The sequence below is a fragment of the Euprymna scolopes genome, chromosome 6, assembly GCF_053919585.1.
Source record: "Euprymna scolopes isolate OS-2025 chromosome 6, ASM5391958v1, whole genome shotgun sequence".
Classification (NCBI taxonomy): domain Eukaryota; kingdom Metazoa; phylum Mollusca; class Cephalopoda; order Sepiida; family Sepiolidae; genus Euprymna; species Euprymna scolopes.
This window is the reverse complement of record NC_136487.1, coordinates 85,083,245-85,097,017: the sequence shown is the minus strand read 5'-3', so window position 1 is coordinate 85,097,017 and position 13,773 is coordinate 85,083,245. Positions and strand designations below refer to the sequence as shown.

The 13,773-nt window shown below is 46.3% G+C and overlaps 1 protein-coding gene across 3 annotated transcripts in view; it reads left to right on the top strand.

Annotated features, from left to right (window-relative positions):
* LOC145277760 (cilia- and flagella-associated protein 91-like) overlaps nucleotides 1-13,773 on the top strand; it is a 362,282-nt gene that overhangs the window by 291,091 nt on the left and 57,418 nt on the right. For all 3 annotated transcript variants that reach the window (XM_080129480.1, XM_080129481.1, XM_080129482.1), the window contains one exon: nucleotides 13,390-13,446. In XM_080129480.1, coding sequence (XP_079985606.1) covers nucleotides 13,390-13,446 — 57 coding nt within the window. The remainder of the gene's footprint in view (nucleotides 1-13,389; nucleotides 13,447-13,773) is intronic.

Here is a 13,773-nt window from a genome sequence, read left to right as displayed (position 1 = left end):
TATGACACAAGGTCGGTTTTTATGTGAGGTGAAGGGGAAGGAGAGGGGAGAGGGGATGGTGCATATAGGGTTGCCCCTACATGTACCAACAACCAATTCCCACAAGGGCAATGGTCTCAAAGTACAGCATCTGGGAACAGATACTACACTTTGAGATATTAAATCTTTTATTCATGTTAAAAAAATACAGAAAAAAAAATCAACGATGAACAAAAAACTTAGGCACATGGCCAACTCAAAAGGGGGGATTTTGGGGGTCGTTGGTCATCCTTGTCACTCCAGAACTAAACAAAGTCAAAAGTTTCTCCCAGCTAGTATCTTCTTTCACCATAATACCGCATTCACCCTTTCATATTGGGGGACGTCCTAGTAACTCCCAATTTTTAAAACATTTTTTATTGACGTGTAAAAACAAAAAAGATAACAATAAAATGGTAACAATAATTCATTTGTGTCGAGGGAGGGGGAAGAAAAAACAAAAGGTGATTAGTAGGACCCTCCCAACCCCGTCTAGTTGATAGACTGCCCGTTCCACTAGGTTTGTAAAAGGAACCTCGCTTCTGCGGGTCAGTCTCTAGGTGGGGATGCCCTCTAGATGGGGGTGAATGGAGAAAAGAAAATTTTGTGGGTAAGGGATGGAGGTTAGTTTGTATTTCTTTTTCTCCAAGATGGGTAGAATTTAGAGGAAGGGGTGAAAACAAAAATTGCAGGTAAGAGGGGATGGGGATCTTGGAGGCTTCCTAATCGGGGAGGGATGGAACACACACTCAGCTAGCTGAGAGACTACTTGTTTAATTTAACTTTACAGAACTGCGCGTTCCACACCTAGGCGGGGAACACGTATTCAAATCTGGCTCCTCTTCGTACACACAGACTTGCCACATGTATCCATCTTCTGTCAAATGCCGCGCGATGCAGCCTTCTTCTATCACATCTGATCTTCACCCGTAGTTGGTGTTTAAAGAACGCGATCAGATCTTGATCAGAAAAAGACAACACCCCCCGGCAACCTTGCAGACGCGACGTCCAAATCACCATTCTCGCCACGGCCAGAATCGTAACGTAGACCATTTGTCTTTCCCGGTCCCACGGCGGCCTCACGTTGTCCACAACATTGGATACAGTAATTGGGCGAGGATGCTCAGGATCGATGCGAGCCGTCACCCCACTGACATACGACCAGTACTGGCGGAGTTCGCGGCAATCGAAGAAAGCGTGATCCGTAGTTTCCACAGCCGTTGTCCCACAACGGGGACAATCAGGCGACTCCAGAAACCCAGAACTGCATTGTATGTTGTTGAGTGGAAGTGCATTTCGGGCCAATCGCCAGGTCAGAGAGAACTCCGAATTGTTCAGATGACTCGAACCTGGCGCCCAGCTCCACGCGGAGCGGATCTCACTCTGCTGCCACCCCAAACGCGCGCATAGCGGGTCGTCAGCGGCCCCCTTCACTAGATCCCTGTGGAGTTCCCTACGGGTAGCAGTCACAAGGTCACTGGACCTTGGTAGTCGTTTTAGCGCGGCTCGGCACTCTTTCATGTAGGCAGATTCTCCCCGCGGCCTGCGACGGCTCTCGATGGAAGGGTCGAGAACGAGGTCGGGGAAGGCGGCAGTAACCACGGGGTGCCACGGTTGGTCCTCCTGCATATAGTGGCTCAGGAAGGCCAGCCTCTCAGCATCTCGATGACACTTCAAGTCCGGCATTCCCAAGCCTCCCTCACACGGACGTTGAATACAGACCTGTCTGCTCACCCAGTGTCTTCCTCTGTCCCAAAGGAGCGAGGACAAGAGTTCGACAAGAGCTTTTAGGTGTTGTGCAGGCAGGGGAAGTACGGCCAGTCGGTAAAGGATGAGAGGAAAGACGTAAGTGGCGCACGCCTCAGCTCTACCCTTTAAGGAAAGTTTCCTAGGAAGCCACGAATTGACTGCAGCCTCCACCTTTGACCGTACCTCCAACCAATTCTTGTCAAGCTGGAGACCCGGTCCGAACCACACGCCGAGGATCCGGACCGGGCCATCTGTCCAGCTGAAGGGCGCAGGGAGGTTTGCGTTGCCACTCCATGCGCCCAACCGCAGTCCTACCGATTTGTTGCGGTTTATCTTGGCCCCTGTAATTCTTTCGTACTGTGTGAGTGCCTCCGACACGACCTCAATGTCTCTGAAGCCCGACACGAAGATCGTGACATCATCGGCGAACGCGGATACCTTGGCAGCTGTGCCGCCAGGCAGAGCCATTCCGCGCAGGGCCGAATTTGCCTCCCCATGTCTCAGCTTGCGGAGAAGAGGCTCCAAAGCCAGGACATAAAGCAGGGGCGACAGCGGACAACCCTGACGAACCGACCGAGAGATAACAAAGGGTTTCGAGCGCTTTCCGTTCACTTGCACGACAGCCATGGGCTGTCGATACATTATGGAGATCCACTTGCAAAAGTCCGGTTTAAAACCGGCGGCCTCTAAGACAGATGCCAGGAAACGATGGTCGACCCTATCGAAAGCTTTGGACTGATCTAAGTTTATCAGCGCGGCTTCCGTGTCGTCATCTATTCCCCCCTCTAGGATCATGCGGATCAGGTGCAAGTTGTTCTGAATCGATCTCCCCTTCACAGCGTAGTTCTGTTCCGGTTCAACCAACTCGTCGATAACAACCTGCAGCCGATTCGACAGGACCTTGGCCAAAATCTTCAACTCTGTGTTTAGCAGAGTTATGGGCCTGTAGTCGTCTAACTCTTCCCCTCCATGCCCGTCACCTTTCTTCAGCAATGTGATCACTCCCTTGGTCACCTGCCCTGGGATGGATCCCTGAGCAAACCAATGGTTGAACATATCCGTCAGAAGAGGCAGAAACATGGGCGACAGCCTCAAGTACAGTTCGTATGGCAGACCATCAAGTCCTGGCGATCTGTCACAGCTGACCTGCTTCAGCGCAGTAAAGACCTCCCGCTCCGTCACCCGGCCCTCGCAACTAGCCGCTCTAGCCGCCTCGAGGCGGGGAGAGTCGGCCAAATAGTCGCTAAACTCAAGGACCGGAAGATCGGGCTGCTGCGTAAAACGCTCCTCGAAATGTTCTCGAAACCCCTCGCAGATCTCCCGAGTCGATTCCAGGGTGCGTCCATTCGGATGTTTGATTTTTGCAATGTATTTGTCCGAGCCACGCCTAGAAACCTCACGGCGCACGTCTGCATCAGAATTGACTGCTTCGTTGCCTATCTTTCTAAGCCTAGCTCTAACTACTTGGCCTTCGTAACGCTCGCTAGTCTCGCGTAGAAGGTCCTGCTTAGCTAGTTCCTGACTAACCCTATCACCCTCCCCCGTAGCCTGGGCTAGTTTCTGCTCTAGCTTCTTCTTCGTCTTGGCCTTATCTAGTGCGAGGCGCTGGGCATACTTGACGGAGAAGCTTCTGATCTTGGCTTTGAGACCTAACCACCACTTACTCCCGGTAACCGCCCCCACTAGTGCCTTCTTAATCAATTCTCTTAACTGATCTTGGAAGTCTTGTATCTCCAGAAGGGAGGTGTTTAACTTCCAGTACCCCGCTAACTTAGGCCTATTTCCTAGCTTCAGCCGGGCCATAACTAATTTATGGTCCGTCTGGCCTAGCCAAGTGAACGTGGGACAAGATAAGAAGTCTACTTCGCCTCTCCTAACTAACATCCTGTCCAAATAAGTATTTGGATAGGAGGAAACACTATTGGTCCACGTCCACATCTCCCGCCCTGGATGCTCGACCCGAAACCTGTCGACCAGACCGCATCTAGCCATCAGATCAGCCAGGCTGGACTCGCACCTCTCCGATTCTCTAGCTCCGCCTCCTACCTTATCTATGTCGGGGTCTAAGATGGAATTCCAATCCCCCATTAGCACTACCCGCTTCCGACAATCTACAAACGCGTCAAGCTGACTGAAGAATGAGACCCTCTCACGAGCGGTGCTGGGCGCATGAACCGCAATCACCCGAAACACAGAATCTTTTACGGCAACATCGGCCACAACCAGCCTACCCACTGCATCTCTATGGACAACGTCGACCGTCGCCGACAGGGTACGTTTAACCAGCACGGAAACTCCCTTCCCCCGCGGGCTGCCATATGCTGAGAAAACCTCAAAGTCTCGGGCCAGCACCTGACAGTCCACAGAGGAAACGAAATGCGTCTCCTGAATCGCAGCGACATCCACTCCCAGGGACAAGAGGTCGTGCCGGAGGCGAGCCGCCCGGCCCGATGATCTCAAGCCCCTCGCATTCAGACTAGCCAAATTCAAAGCCATGGTACCTACCTTAAGGTGTGTTACACTCAGCTCCGAAGTCAGCCGGGGAAAGGACACCGACGTTGTGTGCAATGCTCAAGGTGGTCAGGTTTTTCATGTCCTGACCTTCTCTCACAATGCCGCCGACATCCAAAGGGTAAGTCAATTTAAGGGCCCTATAGAGTGACGGATGGACCAACACTGGGACCCTTCCCTTGCATTGTTTTGCGAGTTCCTCAAGGGAAGGGTCATTTTTCCTAATCAGTTCAATTCCCGGACCAGCCCCTTCAGCGGCTTCCAGCATTGTCCACACGTTGGTTTTGCAGGCCTCAGGAAGCCTGACGAAAGTTGTTAGCCGTGGGGCGTCCGGGAAATTAGAGGGGACATTAACGTCTTTTCCCCCTATCTGTTGGCAGTCCAGCAGAGGTTTTAAATTTTTTCTCTGCCGGTGTGGTACGCCCATTGCCACAGACAAGGGGTCTACAGAACAAAGTTCCTCTCGTTTCGAGGGCGAGAGTCCCTGTTGGAGTGAGTCCGTAAGTGGGAGAATCTGAAGGGTCTCTCCCCCTCCCGGGTTCATTCTTTTCTTTCTGGGATGGCGGCTCAATTTGCATTGGTGTGGGGACGAGTGTCTGTGTGGTGTCTGGTGTTGGTGTTGGTGCGGTGTCTGGTGTTGGTGTGATGTCTGGTGTTGGTGTTGGTGCGGTGTCTGGTGTTGGTGTTGGTGCGGTGTCTGGTGTTGGTGCAGTGTCTGGTGTTGGTGCGGTGTCTGATGTTGGTGTTGGTGTTGGTGCGGTGTCTGATGTTGGTGTTGGTGTTAGTGCGGTGTCTAGTGTTGGTGCAGTATGTGGTATGGGGGTGGAAGTGGGTTGTGTTGTTGTTAGAGGTGGTGTATGCTCACAGGGAGTGGGGGCTGCCTTTTCTTCCCCTTTCCTTTTCTTTTTTATTCTTTTGAATGAACCGGGGAGTGGTGAGGTTGAGTTCCTCTCCCTCTCACTAGCAGATTCATCCTCAGAGGAGCAGTGTTTTCTTCGCTTGATCCCCGTCTCAATTGGTGTGGGGACCGTTGGTTGTTGCTGCTCCTCTAATTGTTGTTTCTCCGGTTGATGCTGTTGCTTTTCTGGTTGCTGCAGCCGTTTTTGTTGCTGCTGTTCTGGCTGTTGCTGCTGCTGCTGTTTTTGTTGTTGCTGCTGTTTTCGTGGCATTGGTTGTGGAATTGGCCGCGGCAGCTGATGTTGTTGCTGCGGCTGGTTCAACGGCTGGTTTGGCTGCTGCTGCTGTGTCTGCTGCCATGGCTGTTGCTGCGGCTGTTGTGGAGGCTGCTGTTGTTGTTGCTGCCTCGGTTGTTGGGTTGGTTGTGGGACGGTGGCAGATGGGATTGTGGGCTTCCGTTTCCGCCTCATTACCGTGATCCATTCCTCCCCTTTGGGCTCCTGCACAGTTTTGGGTTTCCTCGGTGCTGGGGTTGGTGCTCTGGTTGCAGGAGTTGTGACAGCCTGTTTGGACACTGGTGCTGTCTCAGAGGTTGGGACCGCCTTTAGTGTCACTTGAGTAGGATTTGACCTTTGAGGGCAGCTCTTGGCCATGTGACCCTGTTTTTGGCAAAACCAGCAGTGCGGACGATGCCCCTCCACTACTACTGTCATAGTTGCCTCCTTAAATGTCAGCTGTGCTGGTATCGCCTGGAAGCCTTCTTTCTTTAGCCTCATGGCCACAGTGTAGCTGCCCAAGTGCATGCCGGTTTTCGACCGCACTGGGGTTATTTTTTCCACCTCGCCGAACTGTGTGAAGAAGGATCCCAGGATTTCTGCTGATATTTGCATAGGTACATTGAATACCTGCACCCGGGTCCTTGTCCTGCCCTGGTATTCGGGCTTTAGTTTTGTTCTCCCATACTTAATTTCCTGTAGGGAGAGTCTCTCCGCATCTTCCTTGGTGGGTAGGAGGATGTCCCACATGGCGTAGCTCCTCTGGTACAGGTATAATACCGGGATGTTTAGCTTGTGTAGGAGCCCTGCCATGTCTTCCTTTTTCATCCCTAGGAGGCGGTTTTCCGGCATATCCGAGATGATGAGGGAGAGCACTCTGTCTTCGATTGCCTCCCAAGCACCTGGCACTGGTTTAATTTCTGCCCCCTCTATGTATTGTCTGTACTTGGTCAAGTACAAGTCTCTATACTCTTGAGGGGACAGTTGCTTCTCTACAGTCTTCCCCCATGCCGACCCTCTTGTTGGTGTTGGATCTTTGGTGAGGTTGGACTGTTTTTGCTGTTCCTTGGCGGAAGGGTTGCTATTTTGAGGCGCATTTCCCTTTCCGCTTTCCTTTGGGACCGACTCTCCCTGCTCTATACTTCTTCCAGGAAATACTTCCCTTTTTGGGGAGTCGGCCTCCTGGGGAGCGTTGTCCTCTTTATTGTCCTTGGGAGCTTTTGCCCCTTTTGTTTTGGGGAGGTCTAGGCTGTATGCCCCCTCGTTTTCTTGATTTGTTCCCCTTTTGGGGCAGTAGCCCTCCTGGGGAGCACTGTCTCTCTTATCGTCCTTTGGGGCTACTGCCTCTTGATTTTTGTAGTCAGAGCGGGATGCCCTGTCCAACATTGTTTTTTCTCCCCTTTGTGGGGAGTCGCCCTCTTGGGGAGCACTGTCTCCCTTATCGTCCTTTGGGGCTACTGCCTCTTGATTTTTGTTGCCGGAACGGGATGCCCCGTCCAACATTGCTTTTTCTCCCCTTTTTGGGGAGTCGCCCTCTTGGGGAGCTGCTGGTGAGTTTTCTCCCTTCTGAGGGGCGTCCTTTGGTTTAGTGTCCGGGCGGTATGCCCCGTTGCTTTTTGCTTCCCCTGTTGGGGAGCCGTCCTCTTGGGGAGCAGTTTTTCTTGTGGTAGCCTCCTGGCTGGGGGTATCTGTATTGGTGGTCCCCGGGCTGGGGGTGTCCATTTTTGAATAAAAGCTCTCTCTTCCCTGTATAAATTCACCAAAATGAGTGACGTGGAGTCGGCGTCCAAATTGGGAGCCGACTTTGGCGCCAAAAAGAAGTGGCGCCAAAGGCGGCAAGAGGGGAGATAGAACTGAGAGAGGGAGTGGGAAGTTAGTGGAGGGAAGAGAGAAAGTGTTTCCGACCCTCCCTCGCGGGAAGGTCGTAAATTATCAGCTCGGATCCCCCCCCGTGGGGGAGGGGGGAGAGCAGAGAAAGACAGACAAAGTGGGGGTGCGGACAGAACGCTACCCGACAAGCTCGCCGGCCACGAGAATGTGTCGCCAGAACAACACTGCCTATCGCTGTGTATGTATCAGAGAACAGGTACTACACTTTGATCTTGTCACGAGGGCCGAAATTGATCTCAGCCAAAAGCCCAAGGAGAGGGGAGTCATAATGGGGTAGTTATTTAATTGCTGCCCACATCGGCAATATTTGGCACAAGGCCTGGAAAGTGGGAACCCCGCAGGCTCCCCTAAAGGAGGGGCACTCCTGCAATTTTAAAAATTGCCCGAGTAACCCCGTTGGCATTCCCCAGTCGGGGCGTCTCAGGCAACAAGTAATAAACTTGCCCCACCGGAAAGCCCGGTGGCAAGGCCTGGGAGGGTGGACCTCCTAGGTATTACCCAGGCGGTGTACCTCAGTCCAACTGGTGCTGGGCCGGTTCCCGGCCCCTCACCTGCTGGGCTGAGTGTCAAGTGACGAATCCTTGACGTGTACTACCCTGTCTCCCTGCAGCCGAAGCCGCTAGGAGATACATCCCATCATCCCAGAGGTATAATGGGGTATGGTCCCTCACAATTGGGAGATTCTATTTATAAATGTTGCTGCTAGAAACTGACGAATCAAATTAATTCATGTTCTGCTATCAACCAATCAGAAACCAGAATTGCTCCATAAAAATTAAACCTTTTTAGCAACGTTGCATATGTTTTCTTCATGTCAACATGAGAAGGATCTTCTGCTCTTTGGCTGCAAAATTATAAAGTCCGGAACCTGTACAGAACAGCTGTCTACTGAGAATTTGTCCTCTCCAGGACTTGTATAGAATAACTACCAATCAGAAACTCTTCTGAAACTAAACATGGCTTACAACTCAAGAGTATCTGTACTCATATTTAGTTTGTCACTTTTGGTGTTTTTCAAAAATGGGAGGGAGTACTGTCATTACTAAGCAACAAATCACTACCACTGTCAACCAAAGGAAGAGCCTATCAGATCAACCTAGTTTGCTGATTTATTAAATCTGGTCAACTTAGGGGGTGGGGTGTTGAGCAGATCTTGTTAGTTTGGTCACATTGAAAAAAGGGAAGAGAGTTTTTGGGTAAGTAAATGTACAACAGTTGAGGTAGTAAAGCCAGTTGGTAGAGGAAGATCAAGGAAATCACGGGAGGGGTGATAAGGATCGATTTGAAAGAAAGAGGGATAATTAAAAACCTGATCAAAGATAGGTTAGTTTGAAAGTCAATTCCTAAAAGCCGTTCAACACATGCCAGCTTGTAAAACAGACTTTAAACCAAGTATGATTATGAAGCCTATAATCGAACGTTCACTCTCATTTCAGAACCAGCACAAACATTTCAAACCCCCTACTTAGAGTTAAAAAAAGAAAGAGAACTCATGTGGTGTGTAAGGATAAAAAGTCTTTTAAAAGTTATGAAATGATAGTTTTACAATAAGTACACCATGCCAAAATGACTCTGCTCTCCTCTTCTTGTAAATATTTATTTTTGTTTTTGATATGATCCCTGGAAAGGGATATATATATATATATATATATATATATATATATATTTTACACAGTGATCACCACTTATCAAGGCCCGGAAGCCACTCAGGGATAAGGGTTATTGCAAGTACATTACATTAGTGTGGAGATTTGATGAAGTGTTTACTTAAGGGGGCAGTTCATTAGGAATTTGTTAACATTGGATTTGAACACATCCAAGTTGTAGTCAAGTGGGAAGCAGGCAGACGGAACAGTTCCACAGGCGTGCAGTTCTAAGAAGAAGCTTTGTTCATAGAATCCACGTTTTGATTTAGGCACAGATAAAGAGTGGGGGAAATTTTTCACAGTGGATTCAGCTAGACGGGTGTTTTTCGTGAAAGATTGGCGAGGGGGGACCAGAGATTGGAGTTCAGACGAGCACCTGTCATGGAAATAACGATAAAACAAGGATAGGCTCGCAACGTCTCTTCTGTGGGAGAGAGGTTGCAGGGTAGAGAAAAGGGCATCTCCCACTAAGCTACGAAGTCTATTTTGTACTCTGTCAAGGCAGGATAGGCTGTTTTTAGCAGCTCCTACTCAGATATGGCAACAGTATTCCATCCTTGGACGTACTTGGCTTTTATATAGATAGAGAATTGCATCAGTAGTGAGATATCTTCTGGAGCGGTAGAAGGATCCCACCATCTTTCCAGCGACCTTGGCAACAGACTTGATGTACGTGTTCCATTTCAGATCAGGAGTAAAGGTCAAGCCCAGAAGCTTGTCAAAACACGGGGCCTCACCCAGACGAGAGCCATCCATCACAATTGATGCCAGATGGGGATCAGAGCGTTGATGATGTATCGTTGAAATAGCTGAGCGGTCTTGCTTCAGTTCGAGTAATAAATCTGAAATGTTGCAGTATGGACAAGTAGGTAGACGCAGTGGAGTTTGCAGTATGAGGCAGTGTACCTTCGACATCTCTCATAGAATGCTTCTCCCAGCTGGTATTTATGGCTTAATCAGCCAATCATAATATTGCACGAGGAAATGCCTAGGTGTATTTATATTCATTACATCATACTACATTAGTTTTTTTAGAAAAGGAAGTTCTGGTGCCTGATGAGAGGGGGGTAGCAAATTTTTTTATGGTGACTTACAGTTACTTTTATGTATGACTGTTTTGTGAGAGTCAGAATAATAGGAACTAATGTAATAAAAAAAAAATGCATATGATATCTGATGCTAAACAGATGATATATGTACCCACAAACAAATACCTATGTAGTGTCTCTAAGTGGCTTCAACTCCATCAAATGCAGAACATGCAATAAGTGGTGTCACAAAAGGTGCTCCAACCTGCCTTTGTGGCATATAGCAGATGCAGCTAATTTCATTTACAACATCCGCCAAAAGCAAACTACCATGGAAACAAATTGTTTTAGGTTTCGAAAGAATCAATAAATTCACCTATCGAGGCAATACAATTCCAGCAGACAATGTATGTCCATCATGTCGAGAGTCTTTAAGTAGCTGTTAAGAATTTTACAATTTTCTCATCATATGCAAGAATGGCAGCACAGAAAGCACATGTCTGACATGAACTCTTGTATAGTTGCGGGATGTGAGTAATGATGAAACGTCAAAACGATACAATTCTGGCTCCAGCACATCGGAAAGTACATTGCACAACAATGCCTCAACTGGTAAGGTCAGATTATTTGCTATCAGTCATCTGCTTTAAAGTGTGCCCCAACATTGGTCACATGGTAGACTGCTCAAGACATGCATGGGGTCAGTTGTATAACCACATGTAATGGACGGGAATGTAGATGTAGATGTAGCAGGGTCAGCCCACAGGAGAAAGCCAGAGAAAACGTGGGAGAAAGTGATAAGGATGGATTCGAGAAAAATAGAGCTTAAATAAAGATGTAGCAGAAATAGGTTAGTTTGAAAGTTGATTTCTAAAAGTCTTCACACATGACAGCATGTAAAGCAAACCCAGTAATATGATGATTAAGATGTGATGCCCAACTGAGCTGTAAAATGTCAGTAGTCCTGATTGAAGATTTCTCACAAAACTTATGTTTTAATCTATGTTATCTATATATATATATATAAAAGACGGCCGTGCGCTATGTCCAGCAAAAGCTTTTTTTGCTGGTTTTCTCAAGGAGGTTAGGGTTACTATGTTTTCGAACTTTTTATATACTCCCTAGATCATAATATCTACGATTTGCAAAGAGGCATTGTATCTACATTTATTTACATCGACTTTTATAAAATTCGCGCTATTCTTTCCTCTCACGTGTTTGTTCGCCTTTTTCGTATAAAAGCGAAACTGAAGCAAAAGCGAAGGCAGCTTCCGGGCTTTTCATGCTGGGGCATTCAGAAAGCAATCAGCTTTGATCAATCTGGGGGAAACCCCTTACACCAGATAATTGTTATTTATTTGGACACTCCCTTTTTGTGGGGAGCTGATTTTCCCCAACATTGGGAAGAAACGAATGTTGGCTGAACTGGTCTCCAGCCAACGTTCGTTTCTGCAAGTCAACTTTTTGATTGACATTGATAAATTTCAACGCTTTTCACTTCCTTATGGCCTCGTAGCATTACAGTAAGATCTCACGTTTTCTTTCACTTTCTTTTCCGCCATCAGGTTCATCACGGGTTCGAAACACTTTTTTTTTTCTTTTACACCTACAAACACCCAGGCAACACCGGGTACCCCTGCTAGTCTAATATAAACGGCTATATGTCTATCTGTCGGTCTGTCTGTCTGTCGGTGTATCTGTCGGTCTGCCTGTCTGTCTGTCTGTCTCCATATTTTCAAACTCAATCTCCTCCATAACTAAAAGTCGCAGAGCAGCGCTAGGAGCCTCAAATGATTGGATTTTTTACAGGCCGTTCTTTTATGGGTCTTTAACCAGTTAACAATTGTTTTTAAGGGGTCAAAAATGGGTCAAAATTGAAAGCATCGTTGAAAATTTTGGGGATTCCTCTTAATTTATTTTTAATTTTTAATTCGTATATATGCGTGTCACGTTGGTACAGTGGTAACGTCACCAGCTTTGAATGCTACAGTTTCGGTTTCGACTTTTTAAATCTGTAATAATATATACAAAATCTGGACAAATAAAAATGTCATATTTAAGCATGTTTTATGCCGGGGCAAAGCCAGGCATCCTTCCCTCTGCTAGTATTAAATAAGAATTCAGAACTAGAAGTTTATGGTATGTGGTGGCTTAATTGGTCACCAATTTATGCATGCTAACTTCGAAATATGCATGAGGTTGTAATTCAGTGATAATCACATTCAAAGGGTTTGGTATGGTTGTTTTGCTTTACGGCATATCAACTCTTTTAAGGTTATTTAATGTTGAATCCCGTAATTTTGGAAAAAGATTTTATGCTTCAAGTTCTGTAAATCTTAAAATATTTATTAATGGTGTTTGGTTTGGGATTTTTGTTTTATGGCATATCAACCTCTTTTTAGATTATTTAAATCTGAATCCAGTCGTTTTGGTTTAAAAATTTTATGCTTCAACTTCTTAATCTTTAAATATTTATTCATGGTGTTTGGTTCTGTAAATGAAAACGGTTGATTTTATTTTCAAACTGTTGATTTTATTTTGAAACTGTTAATTTTATTTTGGGCTTCGCAGAACGTGATTGAGCTTTGCAAAGAGAAATGGAAAACACAGCAACATCAATGTTTGGTGCATTTTTGGTCAGGAAGCCAATATCTTCAGACAACCTTATCGAGTAGCACTAGTCACTTTAAAAGTTGAAAATACTATGAGGGCCGTTCCAAAAATAAAGCCTCCTATTTTTTTTATTTTTAACTCAAAAAGTTGAAATGCTACAAAGACGAGAGCGGTACTATCAAAATGAGCGATCTTTTGTGCTCCAAAATTTATTTTTCTACATGGTCACCACCATTCTCAATGCACTTTTGCCAACGATAAACGATGGCTGTGCATTGGCGTCCAGAGTGCACTTTGTCATATGAGGGGTGTTCCAAAAGTAAAGCCTCCTATTTTTTAGCTTAAAAAGTTAAAGAGCTACAAAGATGGGAGCGGTAACATTGAAATAAGTGACCATTTTGCACTCCAGAATTTATTTTTGTACATAGTCACCACCATTTTCAATGCATTTTTTTTTCCAGGAATTCAGTGATGCATCTCTGCTTCTGATGCACGTCCATGACATGAGTTGCTTTTTTTAGAGTCACAGCGTTAATATCTGCAACAGAGAAATGAAACTTTCAGGTCATGAATGCATGAGTTCAGTCATCATAACAATACAATTAGCAATCCCTTCTGATTCATTCAGGCGAAATAAAAAAAGTAGAAGGCATTACTTTTAGAACGCCCCCTCATAGTTATACAAAGGTGTTGATCGTCCAAAAAACTCGAGATAATATACTGAATAAGAAATACAGTCATTTTGTTTCTTTTATTTTTCAGACCATTGCTCCCATTTATGCAGCATGTCCCAACAGATGTTATTTTGGCTCCAAAGCAGTAAGTAATTCTCTATGAATAATTTGTATTTAAAAAAAAAGTTGAATTCTTGTCGTTTAGCTAGAACAGCAACACAAAATATCTGCGCAAGCAAGATGAAGAATTAGCTGGGGACAAAAGAGACTAAATAAATGGTAAGATGAACAAGAAGAGATAAGAAAGCGGAGTTAAGCATGGAAGATCCAGTATATTATAAAATACATACAAAGAAAGAGAAATCATAGAATAAATGAGCAGACTGGGTTAGTGTCATTTGTGATATGAGATCAGAAAAGAAAACAAGGGATTATGCTAATGACTTAAGACTAGCAGCAATAGACATTTGGA